General features: G+C 40.1%; 1 protein-coding gene across 1 annotated transcript in view; it reads right to left on the bottom strand.

Moving 5' to 3' along the window:
* Positions 1–21,189, bottom strand: part of TLK1 (tousled like kinase 1) — a 146,539-nt gene extending 125,350 nt beyond the window's left edge. Inside the window, exon 1 of the mRNA XM_047082586.1 lies at positions 21,049–21,189. Coding sequence (XP_046938542.1) covers positions 21,049–21,187 — 139 coding nt within the window. The 5' untranslated portion in view covers positions 21,188–21,189. The remainder of the gene's footprint in view (positions 1–21,048) is intronic.
* Positions 21,190–22,259: the final 1,070 nt, after the last annotated feature.

Below are 22,259 nucleotides of genomic sequence, written 5' to 3'. Positions count from 1 at the left end.
TAAACACAGAAAGATCACAAGGGAATACTATTTACAATTTTATGCATACACATTTGAAATTTTAAATAAAATGTAGGCAATACTAGAAAATACAATTTACCAAAACTGATATGAAAACTGAAACTCTAAAGAGTACTATGACATTATAGAAACTGAAGTCATTATTTACAACTTCTCCAGAGAAAACTCCAGGCCTAGAAAGCTTCCTCAGTGACTTTCTACCAAATATTTAAAGAAGCTTTAATACCCTTCTTACAAAATTCTTAAAATAGTGGTAAAAGAAAAAGCACTTCCCAATTAATTTTTATGAAGATGGGTGTTACCTTGGTACAAAATCCAACAAGAAAATTATAAGAAAGGAAAGTTTCAGACCTATCTCATTCGTGTACATAGGTGCAAAAATACTAAACGAAAAATTGGTTTAAATGATTCACATAAAAAATAATAACAACTCACAGTTAAATTGGATTTAGTCCAGGAATACAAGGTTGGTTTAATAATTAAGGGAATTAAAATAACTCCCCACTTGAAAAGTTAAAATGATTACCTTTTTTTTTAGAGAGAGAGAGAGAGAGCACGAGCGAGGAGCATGCAAGAGCAGGGATGGGGCAGGAGGCGGGGAGAGAGAGGGAGAGAGGGGGGAGAGAGGGGGAGAGAGAGGGAGAGAGGGGGAGAGAGGGGGAGAGAGGGAGAGAGAGGGAGAGAGGGAGAGAGGGAGAGAGGGGAGAGAGGAGAGGAGGGAGAGAGGGAGAGAGGGAGGAGAGAGGGAGGGAGGAGAGAGGAGAGAGAGGGAGGAGGAGGGGGAGAGAGGGAGGAGAGAGGGAGAGAGGGGAGAGGGAGAGGGAGAGGAGTGAGAGGGAGAGAGAGGGAGGAGAGAGGGAGAGGGAGAGGAGTGAGAGGGAGAGAGAGGGAGAGAGAGAGGGAGAGGAGGGAGAGGGAGGGAGAGGGAGGGAGAGGGAGGGAGGGGAGGGAGAGGGAGGGAGGGAGAGGGGAGAGAGAGGGAGGGAGAGGGAGGGAGAGGGAGAGGGAGGGAGGGGGAGAGGGAGGGGAGAGGGAGGGAGGGGAGGGAGGGAGAGAGAGAGAGAGAGAGAGAGAGAGAGAGAGAGAGAGAGAATAGCAAGCAGGCTCCATGCCCAGCGCAGAGCACAACACTGAGCTCTCACAACCATGAGATCATGACCTGAGCTGAAATCAAGAGTCTGATGCTTAACCCACTAAGCCACCCAGGTGCCCCAAACGTCCAACTCTTGATCTCAGCTCAGGTCTTGATCTAAAGCCCTGCACTGGGCTCCACACTGGGCATGGAGCCTAATATAAAAAATTAAAAAAAAGATACTATTTACAATATCAGAAGATAAAAATAAAACACCCAGAAGTGTAATAAAATTATGCAAGATCATTACACAGAAAAGTATAAAAATACTGAAATGATGAATTTATACTATCTACATGGACTGGAACATTATTGTAAAGATAAAATCAACAGATCCAGCGCAATCTCAAACCCTCATAGATTGGTTTTGGTTTGGTTTGTAGAATGTATCCAGAAACAGCCAAGGCAATCTTGAAGAAGATCAACAGAAAATCAATAGAATGTGTATTAATTTTCTATTACTGTTCTAACAAGTTACCATAAACTTAGCAGCTTGAAAAAACACATGTATTATCTCCAGTTTCTGTTGGTCAAGACTCTCAGCACAGCATGGCTCAGGGGGTTCTCTGCTTAGACTCTCACAAGGATGAAATCAAGGTATCAGATAAGCTATGTCTCTGTCTAGACACTCTAGGAGAGAGAATCTATTTCCAGGTTCATTTAAGATGCTGGCAAAATTCAGTTCCAAGCAATTATAGGACAAAGGTCTCCATTTCCTTCCTGTCGGTCAAGCGAGAGCTTCTAGAATACAAGCTATTCTATATACAAGAATATTCTGTGCCTCATGGCCCTCTTTTCAAGGCAGCAACAGCAGGCCAAGTCCTTTTCATGTTTCTGAGCCAAATTCCTCTGATCTCTCTTGATGCCCCATCTCTCTTCTGCCTTCTTCCCTTCAGCCTCTTTTGTATTTAAGGGGCCTGAGTGGTTAAACTGGTCCCACCAAAATAATCCAAGGTAATCTCACTATTTTAAGGTTTGTTGCCAATAACGTTAATTACACCTGCAAAACCCTTCAGAGCACTACTGTAGATTAGTATTGAATTGAATAACTGGAGAAAAGAAATCTTGGGAGAACATCTTTAGAATTCCACTTATCAAAAGGCGGGATAGTTTGTTTTAATGGATATCAAGGTAATTATATTTACTGGATATCAAGCTGGTAATTAAAACGGTATTGATGAGGGAGCATAAGGCAGGCTGAGGGCAAAATACGAACTAGCGCACACACACACACCCCAGGTGGGATATGTGTGATATTCTTTGGACACTCCAGGCTACCCAAAAACAAGAAAGGACAAAAAACAAATGGTTAAACTGGTAAAGAGTCTCCACCCGTTTACCAGAAAAAGGTAACCTCATCAACAGCTGAGAAAGTCCAGGACTCCCTATGGTCTTCATGTTAATGCTTTGCCAGAGGGAAAAACAATCTTAGCTTGACAGCAGCTAGGCCTCCAATACTTCGTGACTCTTCAGCATATGATAATCCCTTCAGGAACTCTCTCTCCTCCAACTCCATAAAATGGTCACCCCCACACTTAAAGTGCAGCTCTTTCTGCCCACAGGTCTTGTCCCCATGCTTTAGTAAAATCACCTTTTTGCACCAAAGACGTCTTCAAGAATTCTTTCTTGGCCGTCAGCTACAAACCCCACCATCACCCCTAAACTTCATTGGCACAAGAATAGACAAATGATACAGAATGCACAGCTGAGAAACAGACATGTTCCTGGGTACAAACACTTGATTCATAAAAAAAAGGGGGCACTGCAAAACAGTGGGAAAGAAGAGTCCATTTCAGTAAACGGATATCAGGACAGCCATATGGAAATGACACTTACTACTACATCACACCACACAGAAAAAACCAACTTCAGAAAGAAAAGCATATGAAAAGCATAACAGGGGTGCCAGGGTGGTTCAGTCAGTTAAGCATTCGACTTCGGCTCAGGTCAGGACCTCACAGCTCATCTTGAGTTCAAGCCTGCATCGCGTTCTGTGCTGACAGCTCAGAGCCCAGAGCCTGCTTCAGGTTGTGTCTCCCTCTCTCTCTGCCCACCCCTCCCCAGCTCCCACCCCTCCCCAGCTCCCGCTCTGTTTCTCCCTCTCTCTCCTTCAAAAATAAACAAACATTAACAAAATAACAATAAAAAAGAAACAGAAAGAAAAGCATAACAACGAAGTTTCTGAAAGACAATATTGCAGAGTGGGACAACTTTAGGAATAGTGGCATAAGAAGCTCAGTAGACTATCCCTCCCATCCCTCCAGTGAAACAACCATTTAACTGGTGAAACTTTTTTTTTAACCTGTTTTGTTTCTTTGTTTTTACACCAACCAACCAACCATTTAATGTTTCTGGAGATTGTCCTAAGGGCATACAGCAAATGGAGAAACACAAATTCAAGAAAATATACCAAACTAAGATGAGAACAGCACCTCATCTGAGCCACAAGTCACTCCCATTCACACGTCACAACTATACCAGATGGGTTCTGCATGAGCTCCGCTACCCCAGTCCAGGAGTATAATTTCACCCTGGAGGAGAAGGATGCTGGCATCTCCCACCACCCACCCCACCCCCACCCCCAGCTCCATGTTGCAGAAACTATGTCAGGCAGGCATGGATGAGAAAATTAATGGGTCCCTCTTCCCAACCAAGTCCCACTAATACAGCAGAAGCTCTACTCCAAAAATACTGTCACAATTGCTCACTCATAAGCAAAACTTCTTTGCCAGGAGGAGCAAGCTGAGAATACTGATTACCATCCTCATCCAGGGCCCTACTCCTACAGCTGGGTGTCAGTTTAAGAGAAGTTATCTCTTTTCTCTATCCCTAACTCCACTGAAGCAAGGCAGAGATTCTTCCCAGGAGGAAAAAACAGGCTGTAAGAACTGAGAGCTCTGTTCTCCACCTAAGGAAACAGACTTTATTTGGCAGATCATAGGGAAGTTCATTCCTAAGGGAATTTTCCAAAACTATGAAGATTTTGGAGGTAAACAACTAAAAAGAGGACTGTAGTTCCATGACAGAAGTAGCAACAAGCAAAGCTACTAGACCATCTAGAAGTTTAACCGTGAGAATGATGCAAACTGTGAGAAATGCAGTTACCTCCCAAAGCAAGCACAAGTCTCAAAGACTGGCAACCCTTAAACTTCTGTAGAAACCTGACTTAATGCAATCAGACTGTGGAGCAATTTATGCTCCGGGAAGTTGATGAAAGCAACAGAGCAATCAGCTAGCAATTAATGGAGGCTGACAGCTGAGTGTGATGGCAGTAGAAGCAGACCAGCCAAATGCTTAATGGAAAATCAGGGAAAGACAAAAAGAACAGGGTCAAAACCACAGTCATCTCTGGTGGTCAAGAAGACTATGCACATGCCTTTGAGAGGGCCCAGATGTTGGATTCAGCAGAGTTCAAAGCAGCTATTATAAATATGTTCAAAGAACTAAAAGAAACCATGAAAACCGTGTTTAAAGAATTAAAGAAAGGTTATTATGACAGTATCTCTTCAAATAGAAGAGAATGCCAATGAATACAAAATAATTAAATTAAAACTCTAGAGTTGAAATGTACAGTAACTAAAATGAAAAATCCACTAGAGGGGCTGAAGAGCTGATTGGAGCTGGCAAAAGAATCAGTTCTTCTGGCTACACCATAACATAATCTGAGTCTACATGAGAGAACCTGAGTGTCAGCAAAGGCAGCATAATTGCATATTTCCCCTTAATTCTCTTAACCAACTTAAAAAAGTAACCACATACAACATGCATATAATTCTGTCATTAGGCCTAAAACATTTAGAAATGGGACATCTGCTAATAATAGCATAAAGGAGGCAGGTGGAGACAAACTTTATTGGAGTAAGGAAATGACATTAGATAGTAAACCAAATCTACAGAAAGAAATGAAGAGAACTGAAATGATAAATAAGAAAGTTAGTAAAAAACTATTATATGTACATGTTTTCCTTTCTTATCAGTTTCTTTAAAAGACAGAAGTTATATGAAATAATTATAATAAGGCATTTTTTAGTTTGTAACATAGCAATGTGATTTAAAGAAAAGGATGGAGTAGAACTAAATAGAAATAAAGCTCCTATATATCACCAGAATTATAAATCTGAAGTAGATTTTGACAAGTTGTGTAATGTATACCCTCAAGCAATCACTAAGAAAATAACTCAAAAAAATTTAAAAATCATTAAAGGAATTAAAATGTTACACTAGAAAATAATGCAAAAGAATGCAGTAAAGAAGGCACAGAAAGACAAAAAGAGACCTACAGAAAACAAAAAGCAAAATGGCAGATGTAAATCCAATCGTACCAATATCATTATCAAGAGGCAAAGACTGGGGGCGCCTGGGTGGCTCAGTCAGTTGAGCATCCGACTTTGGCTCAGGTCATGATCTCGCGGTTTGTGGGTATGAGCCCTGCATCGGGCTGTGTGCTGACAGCTCAGAGCATGGAGCCTGCTTCGGATTCTGTGTCTCCTTCTCTCTCTGCCCCTCTCCCACTTGTGCTCTGTCTCCCTCTGTCTCTCAAAAATAAATAAATAAATGTAAAAAAAAAAAAAAAGAGGCAAAGACTCTAAGACTGGATTAAAAAAGGACAAGATCCGACTAAATGCTGTCACACTTTAGATTCACAGACACAAATAGGCTGAAAGTAAGTGGATGGAAAGACACGATGCAAATAGCAACGATTAAAAAACTGGAGTAGTTATATTACTATCAGACAGCGTTTAAAACATTTCTAGAGGTGAAGAGGAACATTTTATAACAATTAAAGGGTCAAACCATCAGGAGATAAAAATTATAAATATGTCTGTACCATATAGCAGAGCTTCAAAATACATGAAGCAAAACTGGCAGAATCAAAGGAAGAAACAGACAATCCTACAATAGTTAGAAGACTTTAATACTCCATTTTCAATAGTAGAACTAGACAGAAATCAAGAAGGAAAGAGAAAGCTTAAATACTATAAACCAACAAGACCTAACAGGCATGTAGAGGATGCTCCAACAACAGAACACATATTCTCCTAATGCACACATCAACATTCTCCAGGACAGACCACATGCAAGGCCATAAAACAAGTATCAACAAACTGAACAGGGCTAAAATCAAAGTATATTCTCCAATCACAAATAAATTAATTACAGAAAGAAATTTGGGAAATCCACAAATACGTGAAAATTAACATACTCCTAAATCAGCAACAGGTCAAAATAAGAAATCAAAAGGAAAATTAGACAACACTTGAGATGAGTAAAAGCAAAAACATAACAAGGGTGCCTGGATGGCTCACTCGGTTAAGCTTCTGACTTCAGCTCAGGTCATGGTCTCTTGATTCATGAGTTCAAGCCCCGTGTCGGGCTGTGTGCTGACAGCTTGGAGCCTGGAGCCTGCTTCAGATTCTGTGTCTCCCTGTCTCTCTGCCCCTCCCCTGCTCTCACTCTCTCTCTCTCTCTCTCTCAAAAAAAAAAAAAAAAAAAAAAAATTAAAAAAAATAACAAAACTTAATGATGAACTGATAGCTAACTGAGTGCTTAAAGGGAAACTTACAGCTGTAAATGCTATATTAAAAGCAAGAAAATACAGGAAAACATTTTTATGAACTTGAGATACTTCTTAAATACCATAAAGGGAGGGAAAGAGCAGGCCACAGAAAAGGGGAAGTAATAATAAAAGAAAAGAATACTTATCCAAAATATAAAAAGAATTCCTTTAAATACATTACTGTTTTTTGTAAGACAAACACCACAAAGGAAAACTGACCAAAAGATTTGAACACTTAACATATGTTAGACACCCAAAAGCCAATAAACTTATGCAAAAATGGTTAGCTCATCAAGGAAATGAAAATTAGAACCATAAAACTACCTCACACCCATCAGATTAGCAAAAATAAATAATACTAATAAGACGTGGAACAATAGGAATTCTCATAAATTGCTCATGGGAGTATAAATTGTTACAGCCACTTTGGGAAACCAGTAGGATCTACTAAAGGCAAATAAATATCCTATAAGCCAGTAATTTACTGTTAGGTATATACTCAATAGATATTAATAGTACACACAGAGACAGGTATAAACATGTTCATACAGCATTATTAGTAATAGTCAAGAAGTGGAAACAATCTAAACATCCATCAACAGATTATATAAACTGTGATACAGGCACACAAAGTAACATTACAGAGCAATGAAAATGAACTACAGTTACAGGAATTAACATGGATATCAAAAAACAACGTATATACTGTGTGAATCTATCTATATAAAGCTCAAAACAGGCATAACCAAGTCAGAATAGTGATTTCTGTGGGAAGAAGAGAGAAGGTAGCGACTGATGGGAGAAGGAAGAGGGCTTCTGAATGTTCTGTTTCTTTTTTTTTTTTTTAATGTTTTTATTTATTTTTGACAGAGAGAGAGAGACAGAACACTAGTGGGGGAGGGGCAGAGGGAGAGGAAGAAACACAAAATCCGAAGCAGTCTCCAGGCTCTGAGCTGTCAGCACAGAGCCCGATGCAGGGCTAGAACTCATGAACGACGAGATCATGACCTGAGCTAAAGTCTGATGTCTGAGCCACCCAGGCGCCCCTGAATGTTCTGTTGACTGAGTAGTAGTAGTTACACAGATCATGGTTTATAATAATTCACTAAGCTAAAATATATTTGTGGGCATTTTCTATATGTCTTATGCTTCAATAAGATAAAGCAATATACAAAATTTAAAAAATCAGCTGCATCACAGCAAAATTAGAGTACTTGAACTTTAAAGGGCAATATCACAAGAAAATACTTGTGTTGAATTTAATAAAAGTATACAACTTTATATAATGGAAAATTTACAAATATATAGAAAGAAAAACATGGGGAAAATGGTCCCATCAAATATAACAAGGACTGACATCACTACCATATATTCTAATGCCTAAGGTAAAAGATATCAAGAAAGATCAGCAATGGGCTCTTGATACAAATACTAAGTTCAAGGGGCGCCTGGGTGGCTCAGTCGGTTAAGCGTCTGACTTCAGCTCAGGTCATGATCTTGAAGTTCATGAGTTGGAGCCCCACAATGGGCTCTGTGCTGACAGCTCAGAGCCTGGAACCTGCTTCAGATTCTATGTCTCCCTTGCCTCCTCTCTCTCTGCCCCTCTCCCACTCATGCTGTCTCTGTCTCTCTCTCTCTCTCTCTCAAAAATAAATAAAGATTAAGAAAATTTTGAAAAATATTAAGTTCACTCTCACTAGCAATCAAGACATAACTGTAATTCCCTTCTCTAGGGAGCACTTTGTTCATACCTCTATGATAGAAATACAATTCCCTCACTTGCTACTTTTCTTTCTTAGAGAACTTTCCTTCACAGCTGCAAAGGGTTGCTCTATGATCCACAGGAGAATAGTGCTGCCTTGATTCCTGAATGTCCAGTTTCTATTTCAGTCCCCCTGAGGTCTGCGTTCTAAGATATACCCAGCTGTATATCCTTCTAATAGGAAATCTTATTTGCTTAAGTTTTTTTTCTAGCAACCAAATGACAAATACCTTGATATAGTATATGCTGCAACTACATCACAGTTCTTCTTTTTATATCGTAAGTTGAAACCTAGTAACACAGAGACTGTTTTACTTGATCCACAGCGTGTTTTTTTAAAAGTATATTTTGTAAAAGCACGAATTACATGTTATGAATTATAGTCTTCCCCATCAGATTGTGACCAAGCTCCTAAGAGGCAGGGACTCTATATGTATCTTTGTTTTCCCAGTACTAGGCTCTAGGTCCAAAAATACTTGCTGAGTAAATAAACAAACTACACCAATAAGGTTTCTATAAAACTCTAAAGCTATGACAATTGATTCATAGCTGAGAAGCAATAACAGACTTTAAAATCCTAGTTATCCCACTGGGAAGAAATAATAATACACAATAAAATATATGACGCTTAATATTTGTCTCCTTCTACCCAATAAACCAAATCCTTCAAATATACACTAAAGAAGCAATTCAAAGGAAGAAATATTATTGTATGCATAATAAATGTCAAATATTATACAGTGAAATAACAATTATGATTAAGTTTTGGTGTATGTATCAACTAAGTTATGTTAGTATACATTAAATATATTTATTTAATTATATTATACATTTAATATAATTAAAGTATAATTATGAAACCTACAATACAAGAACACGTAGAGATGAGGGAATGTAACCTAAACATTAGTTTTCAATGACTCTCTAATATGAGCTGGTTTTTTTATCCTTGCCTTTCACCTCAAAAGAAAAAATTGACCATTGCATGAACATACATACACAAACACTAACAGCAGCAGCAGCAAGTAACTTAACCAAGGTCACACAGCTCAGAAGTGACAGAGAATGGATATAAATCCAGGTCTATCTATAGTATCCCACAATCCTAACCCCTGGACTACACTGCCTACACACCCACCAATAAACACACATTGTTAAGCACCTACTGCACATAAAGCAATCTCCTTGGTATACACATAAGAACACATGAAAAAACACAATACAAGGCACTTTTACAATTTTCAATGCAGTGCTTTCAAGTATATTTCTGCATATCGAAAGCAATATGAAAAACAAGATGAATCATAAACACTGCTAATCCAAATATATACTGCTTGATGCTTGCTTAAATGTTATAAACATGTCTCATAAATTTGATCAATTCTCAAGCCACAGAAAATTACAAGAACTAAAATAATCAAAGTAGCAATTTTGAACAACGTTCGAAATCTGCCTCTGTCAGACACAACTTTACTAGAATTCTTCAACAGCCCAGGGAGACAATCCATGTGAATTAAATGTGCTCCAGCAACAAGGGACCTCTATCCAGTTAGTACTTGTTTCTTATTCTTGCCATTTATATATATTTTTAAGTTTACTTATTTATCTTGAGGGAGAGGGAGAGAGAGCACAAGCAGGGAAGGGGCAGAGAGAGAGAGGGAGAGAGAGAATCCCAAGAAGGCTCCGTGCTGTCAGAGCAGAGCTGGATGTGGGGCTTGAGCCAACAACTGTGCGATCATGACCTGAGTCAAAAGCAAGAGTTGGACGCTAAACCAACTGAGCCACTCAGACACCCCATTCTTGCCATTTGAATAAAGAAAAAAATTAAATTCTAAAGCATCATTATATCTATATATAATAGTAATATTTAACATATGACTGCTTAATGTGCCACGAATTTCTCATTTAATTCTCACAACCTTGTGAAGTAGTTACCACTAGTATCCCAACCTACAATCAAGAAAATCTATAGGTGAGGCACTGAGAGGTTAAGTAACCACAGTTTAAGTGACAAAATTCAAATGGGAACGCAGGTCTGACAATTGCATGCTTATAACTATTACTTATGTTACACTAACTTACTACATCATAATGCTTTTTACATATGGTATCAATATCCAAAAACTAAGGACAATGCTGTCAACGAGGTCAAAGAAATAGGAGACGCTAGACAGAAAGAGGAGTAGGAGCCAAGAGCTTGCAGGATACTGCCACTTACTAGCCTTAGGTTTTTTACTGTATAATAGCATAAAAGTTTATTAAAATGTTTAAAAGTATAAAACAAAAAGTTTTTAAATAGAGTAAGAGATGCCCAGAAAAAATATAATAAAGCATTTGACAAACTCGATTAGATACATGTTCCTTGTCAGGTTTGCAACCTTTCAATTAAGTGCAAAGCACTGTGTTAATAATATTTAAGCCCAGTACTTCATAGGATGAGTTGAACCTCATCTGCTTCAAAAATACATGCCCATCTCATGCACTGCAGATACATGAACTCAGTACAATCCTTCATACAATATTTGACAACACTCATCAAAAGTCCTAAAATTGTCATATTTTTTTGCCCTGACAATTCCACTGAAAACTGTCTTTAAGAAAAAAAAAAAAAAAGCTTTTATTCATTATACCACTACATAATAGCCAAAACAATAAAATTTAAATTAAAAATAAATAAAAAGAAAAAAATAACCTAAATAACTACCGTAGTTGTTTTTGTTCACCATAATCCCTTTCTCAGGAAAACTACCACTCAACTAATCTGTGTGATCTTAAGGGGATTATCAATCATGATTTTCTGTGGGTTCCCCAACTCACCCTACCCACAGCAGCTAGTTACCTTGCAGAACTTCATCTCCCAGGTCCCAGTGACTGGTTAAGAAACTGACAATTAGAAACATCAGCATCACGGGTGTAGGGATGGCTCCGTTGGTTGAGCATTCAACTCTTGATTTCAGCTCAGGTCATGATCCCAGGGTCATGGGATCAAGCCCCATGTCAGGCTCTGCACTGAGCATGGAGCCTGCTTAAGATTCTCTCCCTCTCTCCTTCTGCCCCTCACCCCCACTCTCGCAATCTCCCTCTCTAAAATTAAAAAAAAAAAAAAAAAAAAAAAGCAGCAACCCAAAACTGACTGACATGTGGACATCAGGAAAGGGAAGCTATCTTTCAATTGTGGTTGCTACTCTAAAAGGTATGTGTCTCGAAGTTCCAAAAAGAGGCTACAAGAATCCAGAAATGGAAACAGAGACTCAATGCCATTATGTGAAATCTTGAATCTAAGCTATTTCCAAAGCCATTCCAACCTCTTCCACACACACAATTCCCAGTTACATAAACCAATACATTTCTTTTGTTTAATTTACCAAGGCATATGTTAAGTTTTTATCACAGGTAAGCAACAGAACCATGACTAAAACACTACCTAAAGAAGAATGCTTAAGTTAGTAAATTATAGTACATTCATCCAATGGAATACTGTTGACAAAATAGGGTAACTGTAAGAGCATGCACTCAGGAGCCTAGTCTGAGTCCTGGCTCTGCTACATGTTCTCTATGCGTTCTTCAGTAAGTTACTTAACCTCTCTGGGCCTCAATTTTCTCATCTGTAAAACAGGGATATAACAGAACTTACTTCGTATGATTGTTACAAGTAAATGAGTTACTATTTACAAAGTACCTAGAATAGGGTCTACCATTATAAGTATATGAATATTTTAAATAAATGAGGGGCGTCTGGGTGGCTCAGTCGGTTAAGCATCTGACTTCCGTGCAGGTCATGATCTCATGGTTAGTGCATTCAAGCCCTGCATGGGGCTCTGTGCTGAGAGCTCAGAGCCTGGAGCCTGCTTCAGATTCTGTGTCTCCCTCTCTCTCTGCCTCTCCTCTGCTCGAACTCTGTGTGTCTCTCTCAAAAAATAAACATTAAAAAATAAGTAAGTAAGATACATAAGTAAAACAAGTAACATACTAAGTTGACTAAATCATATAATTACCATATTTTTAAAAACGTGTGCACAGAAAAAAGGAAAAACTGTATTTTTAAAGAGGCAAACACACTATTTATCCAAAGAGAAAAAAAAGTGGAACATGCCTCAGATCTTATGAGAGACAGGAGGAATCTGACTGGCCTCATACAAATCCCTATGACCTTCACAAATGTCACAATATTTTATCATCAGATGGGAAGCACATACACAGTGTCAAGTGTCAATCATAAAATCACACAATGTATCACATTTAACAAAACTAGCGATACTATTAACAATAAAGCTCAAGAATTTAAATCTAGAAAAAGTTTGTCATTACCTCCAGCTGAATCAGTTTCCAAGGAAGGCACAAAGTTAGGAGTGTGACCAGTGAAGAAGAACAAATGTTATCCCAGAAGTCACTCATATTTGGCTTTGTAATGCATCTTTGTAGAATATACACATTTTTGCTTAAATATGGGTATAACTTGTCTTCTTGGCAGTCCCAACATTTCAGAACTAATAATGAAGCCACAGGAGAAGATTTAAGTTTCAGGGCACCTGGGCAGCTCAGTGGTTAAGCATCCAACTCGATTTCGGCTCATGTCATGATCACCCAGTTTGTGAGCTCAAGCCCTGTATCAGGCTCTACGCTGAGGGCATGGAGCCTGTATGGGATACTCTTTCTCCCTCTTTCTCTGTCCCTCCCCTCTCCCCCCAAAAAAGAAACTTTAAAAGTTAAAAAAAAAAAAAAAAGATTTAAGCTTCATAACCTACCCACTGGATCAGCTCTGTCTTTCCTCATCATGCTTTGAATTCCTATTAACCTAGTCAAATTCTCTGTCTCTCGTTAGATTTACTAAATAATACATATTATCAAGAGATTTTTTTTTGTAAGCAATAAAGTAATTAAAACTAAACACTTTAAAAAATGCTTCTTATAGACAAGCCATAGCTTCAAGCCTCTTGCTTCAAGCCTCAAAGCACCTCAACTTTGTTCAGAACCTTATGTACCAGGTTATAAAGCCTCCTGTACTCAGTAGGAAATTCTTTGTTCCAACCCTAATGTTTATTTGTTACGGCTGTGGTGGGCTTATGAGGCCAAATGGGAAGATAAATGGCATTCCAATTTAGATTATTAAACATAAAAATAAGGTTTTCCACTAGTGTACCTCTAACATTTCCCATGAAAGAACTAAACATATCTGAAAAAACAAAATGTAAGATTTGCACAGCTGGCATAACTTTCTAAATTGGGTTGTTTGGTTTGGGATTTATTATATGTGTCATTTTTTAATCTTATCTTCATACGTGTATAAAAACTCATGCAAAGGGGCACTGGGTGGCTCAGTTGGTTGAGCGTCCAACTTCGGCTCAGGTCATGATCTCGCGGTTTGTGAGTCTGAGCCCCGCTTCGGGCTCTGTGCTGACAGCTCAGAGCCTGGAGCCTGCTTCAGATTCCCTCTCTCTCTCTCTCTCTCTCTCTCTCTCTCTCTCTGCCCCTCCCCCACTCACACTCTATCTTTTTTTTTCAAAAATAAATAAAACATTAAAAAAAACTCATGCAAAAAAAAAAAAAAAACTAACACAAGTTTATAGGTAAACTGAATGGGCCTAAAAGATTAGTAAATTAAAATCTGTGAAGGAAAAATAACTAAGAAAGTAACCAAAACCAAATTTCTGTATCTTAGGTAACATATCCTCGTGATATGTTACCTAAAATGTAGACACTACATTAAAATGCAGACTTTGCTCAAATTTCAGCCCTAGCATTCACTGCTGCATCACACAAGTTTCTTCACTTCTCTTGTGCTTCAGTTTCCTCATCTGTAAAATGAGAATGAAAGTTGCGTACACCTCACAAAGTTACGAGAATTAAATGAATATATGCAAACAATAAATTGTGGCTATTATTGTTGGTGTTATCCATAATATCACTCTCTAAAATATAACCTAAGAATTACTAACATAAGCATCTTCCTGGGTCTGAAAATATGTGCACCTTAAGATACATAATCACTCAATTTTTAAGAAGACTTAACAGTCTTTCAACAAAACTTTGTGTTGGGTGCCAATACAGAGGACATCCTGGTATGCACTAAGAATACAGAAATGAACAAAACACAATCTCTGAATTCAAGACCTCTCCATCTAGCAGGCAACACAAATAAAACTGTGATAAAAGGCAGCACAACGGACGTGCTATTAAATAATGACAATCCTAACTCAGGGGGGAAACACTCCAGAACCTAGCTACTTCACTTCAGAGTACCACACTGTTATTTATGTAACTAACATTGCTTTTAATATATTCATAACAGTGTTTTAGAAAGGAGATCATTAAAAACAAGATCACTCAGCACACTACTTACCAAGCTCATAAACTTGAAAATTTTTTCCATAATAATGAAGGTGATATCTTCCCTTAACAAACCCAAACATAACCTTGAAAAAGTCACACTGCTTCTTCAAGAAACATCTCTTTCACCAATAAATAAAGGCTACCAAACTTTCCTCCAATAAGTTATATTAGGACAAATGTCAAAACAGTAATATTTTTGAGCTGGTCAAGACCTCTGAGAGCCTCGAATCCAAACCCCCTCATTTTACAGATGAAAAGAAGCCACAAAGTATAATGGAAAAAGCACTAAGTTGAAAGTCAGAAGAGTGAATTTTGGTCCCAGGTCTCTCACAATAAAAGCCTGGGTAAATTATCTAAGTTTCCTCATCTGTAAAATGAGAGGTTTGGACTCAATTGCTTCCAAGGTCCCTTTCAGCTCTACAATTCTCATTTTATGAAACTGAAGCAGAGAGATAAGCAACTTGCCCAAGGTTACACAGCTAGTTAACGGCAAAGCAGGGACTACACTTGGATTTCAATTACGGTCAATGTACTTTCTCATCTGTACCATACTGCTTCTCTTACTTCGTAACACTATTCTTCTAAATTTTTCTTAGATTTTTGGAAATGATTAACAAGCATGAAGCATTTTATGAAACTAAACGATTTATTCCTATGGCTCTTCTATAAAAACAGCTCTAAATCCAACTGCAGCAAGTTCATGAAGTCTCGAGCTGTGTGTCACTTACTACACTTCAGTTGAACTTCAACGAAGTTATGGGAATTTATGCTTAAGTTCCCTAAAATCTAACTTTTCAATCCAACTCATAAAAGAGATTATGTTCCTTATAAAATTAAAATATGAATTGTTACAGGTAATGGTAAGTATTACATGCATAATTCTCTGAATACGAGGAGAATTAAAATTCTTCATTTTACTTTATGTCCTGGTTATATTTAATACGCATTTTTAAATTCAAGAGTAATCAATTTCAACACTTTTCTTTCATCTATCTTCTTTTCAGACTCTCTAGCTTTAAAACCATTAGAACAGATTAAGCATATTCCTTCTGAAATCACATAAACAATTACAAATAAGACTATAAAGACCGGTGAGAGTTTCTCTTTCAAAATTGAAAATCAGCCCCCACAGTATTCTAAAATTCTGTGCCTGAATATATTACAAACTCTACTAAACTGTATCATAAGCAGCATCTGATTCCCTAAAATGCCCTCAAAGCTTATTATATTTCACAGGGAATTTAGCAAGATTTCAGGAAGACTAATAGCGTTGATTCCAGAAAATACAAGAAAATACTCAGAGGAAAAGCACAATAAAAACACAAAATAAAGTCAACAAGAGTTTCATACCAGTGACTGAAGAGAATATTCAAATCATTCACACACATATAAGTACAGTGTAACTATAGAATTAAGTGATTTTCAAAGAATCACAGAATGTTTATATTTTTAAATTGGATGGGACCTGAAGTCACTTAATCCAATAGCACTCAAAATAAGAATCAACAGAATTTATCTCTGCCTCGCCCAAAAATGTCCCTGTAGACTGCTTTAAATTCTTATTGCTAAATACTTCCAAGAGCAGTTTTTTCCACTGTTGGACAAGTCTAGCTGCTATACAGTTCTTACTAACATCCTTGCCAAAAAATTATACTGAATTCAATCTATGCCTAACTTTCACCTGCTGGTCTACATTCTAGAATAGCAGAATGAATCTACTCTGCTATTTACATTTTTGAAATACAAGACAGCTATCATGCTTCCCACCATTTCAGTGGTCTCTTCTTTGGGCTATAAATGTATAGTCCACAGATTTCTTGTGGGTTCTGGAGACATTTCGGAAATACGGTGTACTTCCATACTGAAGTAACATTTTAAAAAAACCTGCCACTTGTCAAATTTTGGTGTAATATCAAAGAAGAATAAACACAATTTCTTTAAAAAGACTATTAAAATACATCATCTTTTCTAATTACCTATCTATACGAAGCTGGATTTTCTTCACAATACCTCAATCAAAATAAATCATAACAGACTGAAAGCAGAACCAAAATGCAGCTGTCTCCTAATAAGCCAGAAATTAAAGTGATGTAAAACTATGAAACAATGCCACCACTCTCACTCAAGTTTTTGTTTTACAATACTTTTTCTTCATTTAAAAACGTTACCAAGTAATCAGTTTACTATTTTTAGATAAGTTAGTACTTTTGAAATTGTTTCTAAAACAGTAAATATTGATAGGCATATCCCACATAAAATCTCCTTAGAGTTCTCAGTAATTTTTAAGACAGCAAAGGGTTCCTGAAACCAAAGAAAGTATTTCCCAAGGGCAGATTCCCAGACCGCTAACTAACCTGGGATGCTCTCTTTTCTCTCTCCTCTAATTCATAAATGTGCCTCTGTAAAGAAGGCACCAACTACATATCTATTCCTAAGCTAAAACCCTTAAACATACAACCCTGTCCTCCAGCTAGTGACTATAAGCAATTAAATGGCCATCTGGTACACCTTTATTTTTAACATCTCCCTACAGGTATTAATCATCCAGAGTCAAATACTTTAATTCTTCTTTCTAAGGGATGCAGTCTGTAAATATGAAAATAAAATGAGCAACAGTTTAATTACACTGTGGTATTATCTTTTTAACCAAACTACTTTCACTGTTTACAGAAAAATAAAGCAAATTATTCATATCTAGTAAGATGGAACAGAAAGAAAATCCAAGTCTTCTGTATAATCATTTGATTCTTAGCAATAACTTATTCAAAAGTACCCATGTACTGATAGGCAAGAAAAACTCCATCTGTTCTTCTAGCCAATATGACACTAGGTTCCTAGGCCTCAGTAAAGCAAAACTAACCTTTATTTGAAAATGCACTTAATTTCTTCTCATTTCCTTAACCACAGGATTATTAGAAGATAAAATGGGATAAAGATTGGGGCACCTGGGTGGCTCAGTCAATTAAGCCTCTGACTTTGGCTCAGGTCATGATCTCACGGTTCATGAGTTCGAGCCCCGCACTGGACTCTTTGCTGTCAGCACAGAGCCTGCTTCGGATTCCCTGTCCTCCTACCCCCACCCCTCCCCAGCTCATTCTCTCTCTCTCTCAAAATACATCAATAAACTTTTAAAAAATGGAACAGAGACCACAGGTTTATAAGATCCAACATGAAATCCAGAGTGAAAACTGCTGACACCTCTCAGGGAACTTCAAGACTGATAAAGGAAAAGCCTTGGGACTCTTAGGAATAGAAGTGGTCTATCCTCTATCACACAAATTACTAAATTCCAACAAACCCCTAATTCTTATAATATTTAAAGGTGTATTTTATTTGTAATCAAGTAAAACTATATTAATATGAGAATAGAGTGAAAAAGGAAAGAAGAAAGCCAAAATATAGAGCATTGAAAATAATCACAGTATAATATTAAATTTTTGGTTTCAAATATATCAAAACTTCAAAATAATCAATTTTTTACAGTTCTGACCCATCTTCAAAAACAGCCCATGTTTTTGAACTCCATGAAGGAGTTCCTCACGTAACTTTGTACACATACATCCATGTATCTTTTGAGTTTAAATTTTTCTATTATGTTGCATGAAATTGCTTCAATTCTTCAGAAACAAAGTTTGTTTTCACCTTGATCCATACATCCTTTTCTTTTTTAAATGTTTACTTTTTAGAGACAGAGAAAGAGAGAGAGCAAGAACAGGGGAGGGGCAGAGAGGGAGGGAGACAGAGGATCCCAAGCAGGCTCTGTGCTGACAGCAAGAGCCTTACGTGGGGCTCGAACCCACAAACCGTGAGGTCATGATGTGAACCGAAGTCAGCCACTTAACCGACTGAGCCACCCAGGTGCCCCAGATGCATATATTTAAGTTCTACTAATATTAACGGTTCTTACTAACAGTCACCCTAAGTCCAAAACTCCCTCAACTTACATCAACTTATACAATATACTAACGTGTATATCCACAAAAGATGTTAAACACTTGTTAAAATGAACACTGGAATCTCACACAAAAGTAAATATCTCCATCATTATGTCTAAGGTTTCATATATGCAATTCCTATTAGCATTAATGATATCCGAAAGACAATAGCTTCAGAATAAATACATAGAACCCTAGAGAAAACTAACACAGTTTTAACTTACATGCTGGTTGGTCAAAAAGAAATATACCACTGTGGCCACAGAAGTACTTGATGAAATATAAATGTTCACAAAAGCATGTCTTGTTATTTTATTAATAAACAAAAGATTCACTAATTTAGTTTACATAAAAGCCTACTGTAATCCAAACTGCTACAAAGAATTCTAGTTATTTGGAAGCTCAAGCTAAATTATTCTAACCCCTCAGGATTTTCAAACATCAGGAAAATTGCAGAATGACATAGAAGTTTTTTAACTAGAGTTAAAGTAACCTCAGAAACTCACAATCTAGACTTTGTAGCCCCTAAATTACTAATACTGATAATTGATGTTACAGATGAACAATTCAACACTACGTCTTGGCTCAGTGAAATGGCTCAATACATACTTGAGAAATGAATGATGAAAAGGTATAGCCTTTTAAAAAGACGGTCTTTCCCAAGACCATCATTTACTATCACTCATTACACTATTACTGATAACACTATCATTAAGTATCTTAATGAAACTACAGATAAAAATAAAAGCATACTAAAAGCACCAACTGCTCTATTTACAAAATAGAATTTGGAACATTCATTTACAAATTTTCAAGTGCAAAAAGAAAAATCGCCAGATGCACTAAATTTGAATTAGTCAATAAATAAACTTTTATCTTCTAATAATCAGAACTCAGTGTTGGGGGTAAGATGGAAAAGGGGAAAATGTCTCTCAATGTACTCAGCATGCTTAATGGATGCCATAAATCAAACCTTTCCATGAATTTTCTGGAGCAAATTCATGCCAATCTTTGAGCCTATTGTCACTTTCACACATGCTCACAGGAACAAGATGACAAAGAATGCTATGCCTGAACCAGTAGATTCAGGGCACAAAACACTTGATTAACAATTGTCAAGGCTGGGTAGTAAATATTGACAGATATTTTCAAAATAAATTAACCCCACCAATACCTACATAAACCAAAGCTCCTGGTTTCCTTTAAGGATTCACAAGACTATTGGACTTCCAGACATTTATTGAAAATGTGGTTACAGTCTCCTTGTGTGACACAACTGGGAGTGAACAACCCATTTACCAACTGCTGATGAATACCGCTAAACGTTTTCCCAGACAAAAGAGCGTTAAACGTGATTCCATGCGCATTTCTTCCTCCCCCATAAATGCCTCTTCTTCCAAATTTCATTTTATGTCGTATACTTAAAGTTAAATACAGCAAGTTGAAATCTTGGTCAAAAGCACTCCTGTGTCTTTACTAGCTGTGTAACTGCTACATCTGGTGGCAGCACACTTGCATGCAAGAAACCAGAAAACTTAGAAAACAATTGTAACCGATTTGGTGCGTGTTTGCAGTAACCTTTACGCCGATATTTCCCACAAAACCCACGACCCTGTCAGGGAACAGTAGCCTACTTGCACAAGAGAGATAACGCACCAACACGCAGTGGGTGATGGCGAAGGAGAGAAAGTTGCAACCATCTGGAGAGGGTGGTTTCAAAAGCCTGCCCACGAGTCAGTCTGCCGTTTAAATTGCTCTAAGGGGCCAGGCAGGGGATCAAAGTCGGCTCTGATAATTTAAGCGACTCTCCCCCAAAGGGCAGGGACCCTGCTAGCGAGGGGCATCCTCCAGGTCCCGGGCTGCAAAGCTCGCAGAGCGGGGACCGCCTCTATGGGAGGAGTGCGCGAGGGAAGGGGAGGGGGCTCGAGGATGAATGCTTCAACGGGAGGGAAAACCCACCAGAGACCGGAGGCCAGGAGGTTAAGAGTACTGAGTGTACTAGCAAATGGAGCAGAAAGGGGCTGGCGTCCGGGGGGAGGCTTCCCACCCTAGCAGCACGGGCTCTTAGGAACCCCATGCGAGTCTGCGCGCCTCGCCCCGTCCCCTCCAGCGCGCACCCCCTCGTCCGTCTCCGCCGCCACCCGCGAACCACCACCCACAGCCAACGCACTACCTCCCCGGAGCCGGGCGGCCTCGCGTCCACCTCGTCACCATCCCCCACCCCGGGGTCGGCGGAGGAGACCCGGGGGGCGCGGGGGCCGCGGCGCGAGAGACGAGGCCCGCAAGCGGGCGCGGGCGCGACGGCGCTTACCTTCCCTGGGCCTCCCGGATGGCGGCGTGTGATTCAGCAGGGACCTGGCCGCCGCCGACGAGCCCGGGGTTGGAGACGTGGAGAGCTGGGACCAAGATGGCGGCCCCTCCAAACTTCCACTGCTACTTTGGACACTCATCAAGCTACTTTCTGGGAACCCGACTCCCCCCCTGCGACGGCAGCGGCGGCAACGGCACCGGCACCCGCCTCCGTCATGGCGGGGGCCGCGCTGAGGGCGAGCGAGGGAGCGAGGGCAGGGAGGGGAGAGTCAAGGGGATGGGGGAGGAAACCGAGAAGGGGGGAGGTAGGAAGGGAAGAGGTGAGGGGAGGAGAGGGGACGGGGAGGAGGAAAAGGGGGAGAAGCGAGGGAGCAGGCGGGCGCGCCGGGGAAGAGGCGGAGGGAAGGAGCGCGGCAGCGGAGGCGTCGAGGGGGCGCCCGGCGGAGTGCAGGCGGAGCGCGGGCTGCGCCGGCCGAGGAGACTTCCGCGAGCGGAACCTGCCGGCACCTCTGCAGTGCGTCGGCCCCCGGCGTCGCCTGGGTGGCGGCGGCGGCGGCGGCGGGCGGTGGGTGGCGGCTGAGGCGGCGGGGTAACCTCTGCATCAGTTACAGGCGGCGGCGGCGTCACGCGCCGCCTGTGCAAACACTATCGCGAGGCTCCTGTGCCTCCGGTAGCGGCGGCGGCGGCGGCGGCCGCGGGAGCAGGCATGGGGGAGGGACCTGCCAGGGGTTGGGGGCGGGGGGGGGGGTGGAGAGGGAGCGAGCGCGTGAGGGAGGAGACGCGGGTGCCGGGCGCCCCTGGCGCACCCGCGGATCTCAGCGCGGCGCGGGAGCCCCGGGCCGGCTGACTCGAGAGCGCGGGGGCGGCCTCCCCGCGCCGGCCGGAGGGAGGCGCACCCCGCACGCTCCCCCGCCGGCATTGGCTCCCGCTCCGTTGCCACCTGACTCCCCCTCCCTCCCGCGGAAGCGCGCCTGGCTCCCGACCCACACCCAGCCTGGGGAGAAATGCTTCTGCTCTCGCTGGGCTGTCCTTCTCAGGAGTTCGATGTGATCATTTCTCAAAATGGAACTGAAAAGTTAAGAGTTGCTTCTTTCTTTCCCCTTTGTAGTGTGCGAAAAAACCTGCGTGCGTCTCCCCGTCTGCAGAATTGTAGTGATTACCGAATAGAAGAGCTACGAAAATAAGTTGGGGGCGGGGGAGGGCGAAAATAAA

This window comes from Lynx rufus, unplaced genomic scaffold (assembly GCF_022079265.1).
Source record: "Lynx rufus isolate CCGP_SWC_20201006 ecotype Redwood Valley unplaced genomic scaffold, mLynRuf1.p SCAF_2, whole genome shotgun sequence".
NCBI classification, from domain to species: domain Eukaryota; kingdom Metazoa; phylum Chordata; class Mammalia; order Carnivora; family Felidae; genus Lynx; species Lynx rufus.
Note: the sequence above shows the minus strand (reverse complement) of the source record. Positions and strands in the feature narration are given on the sequence as shown.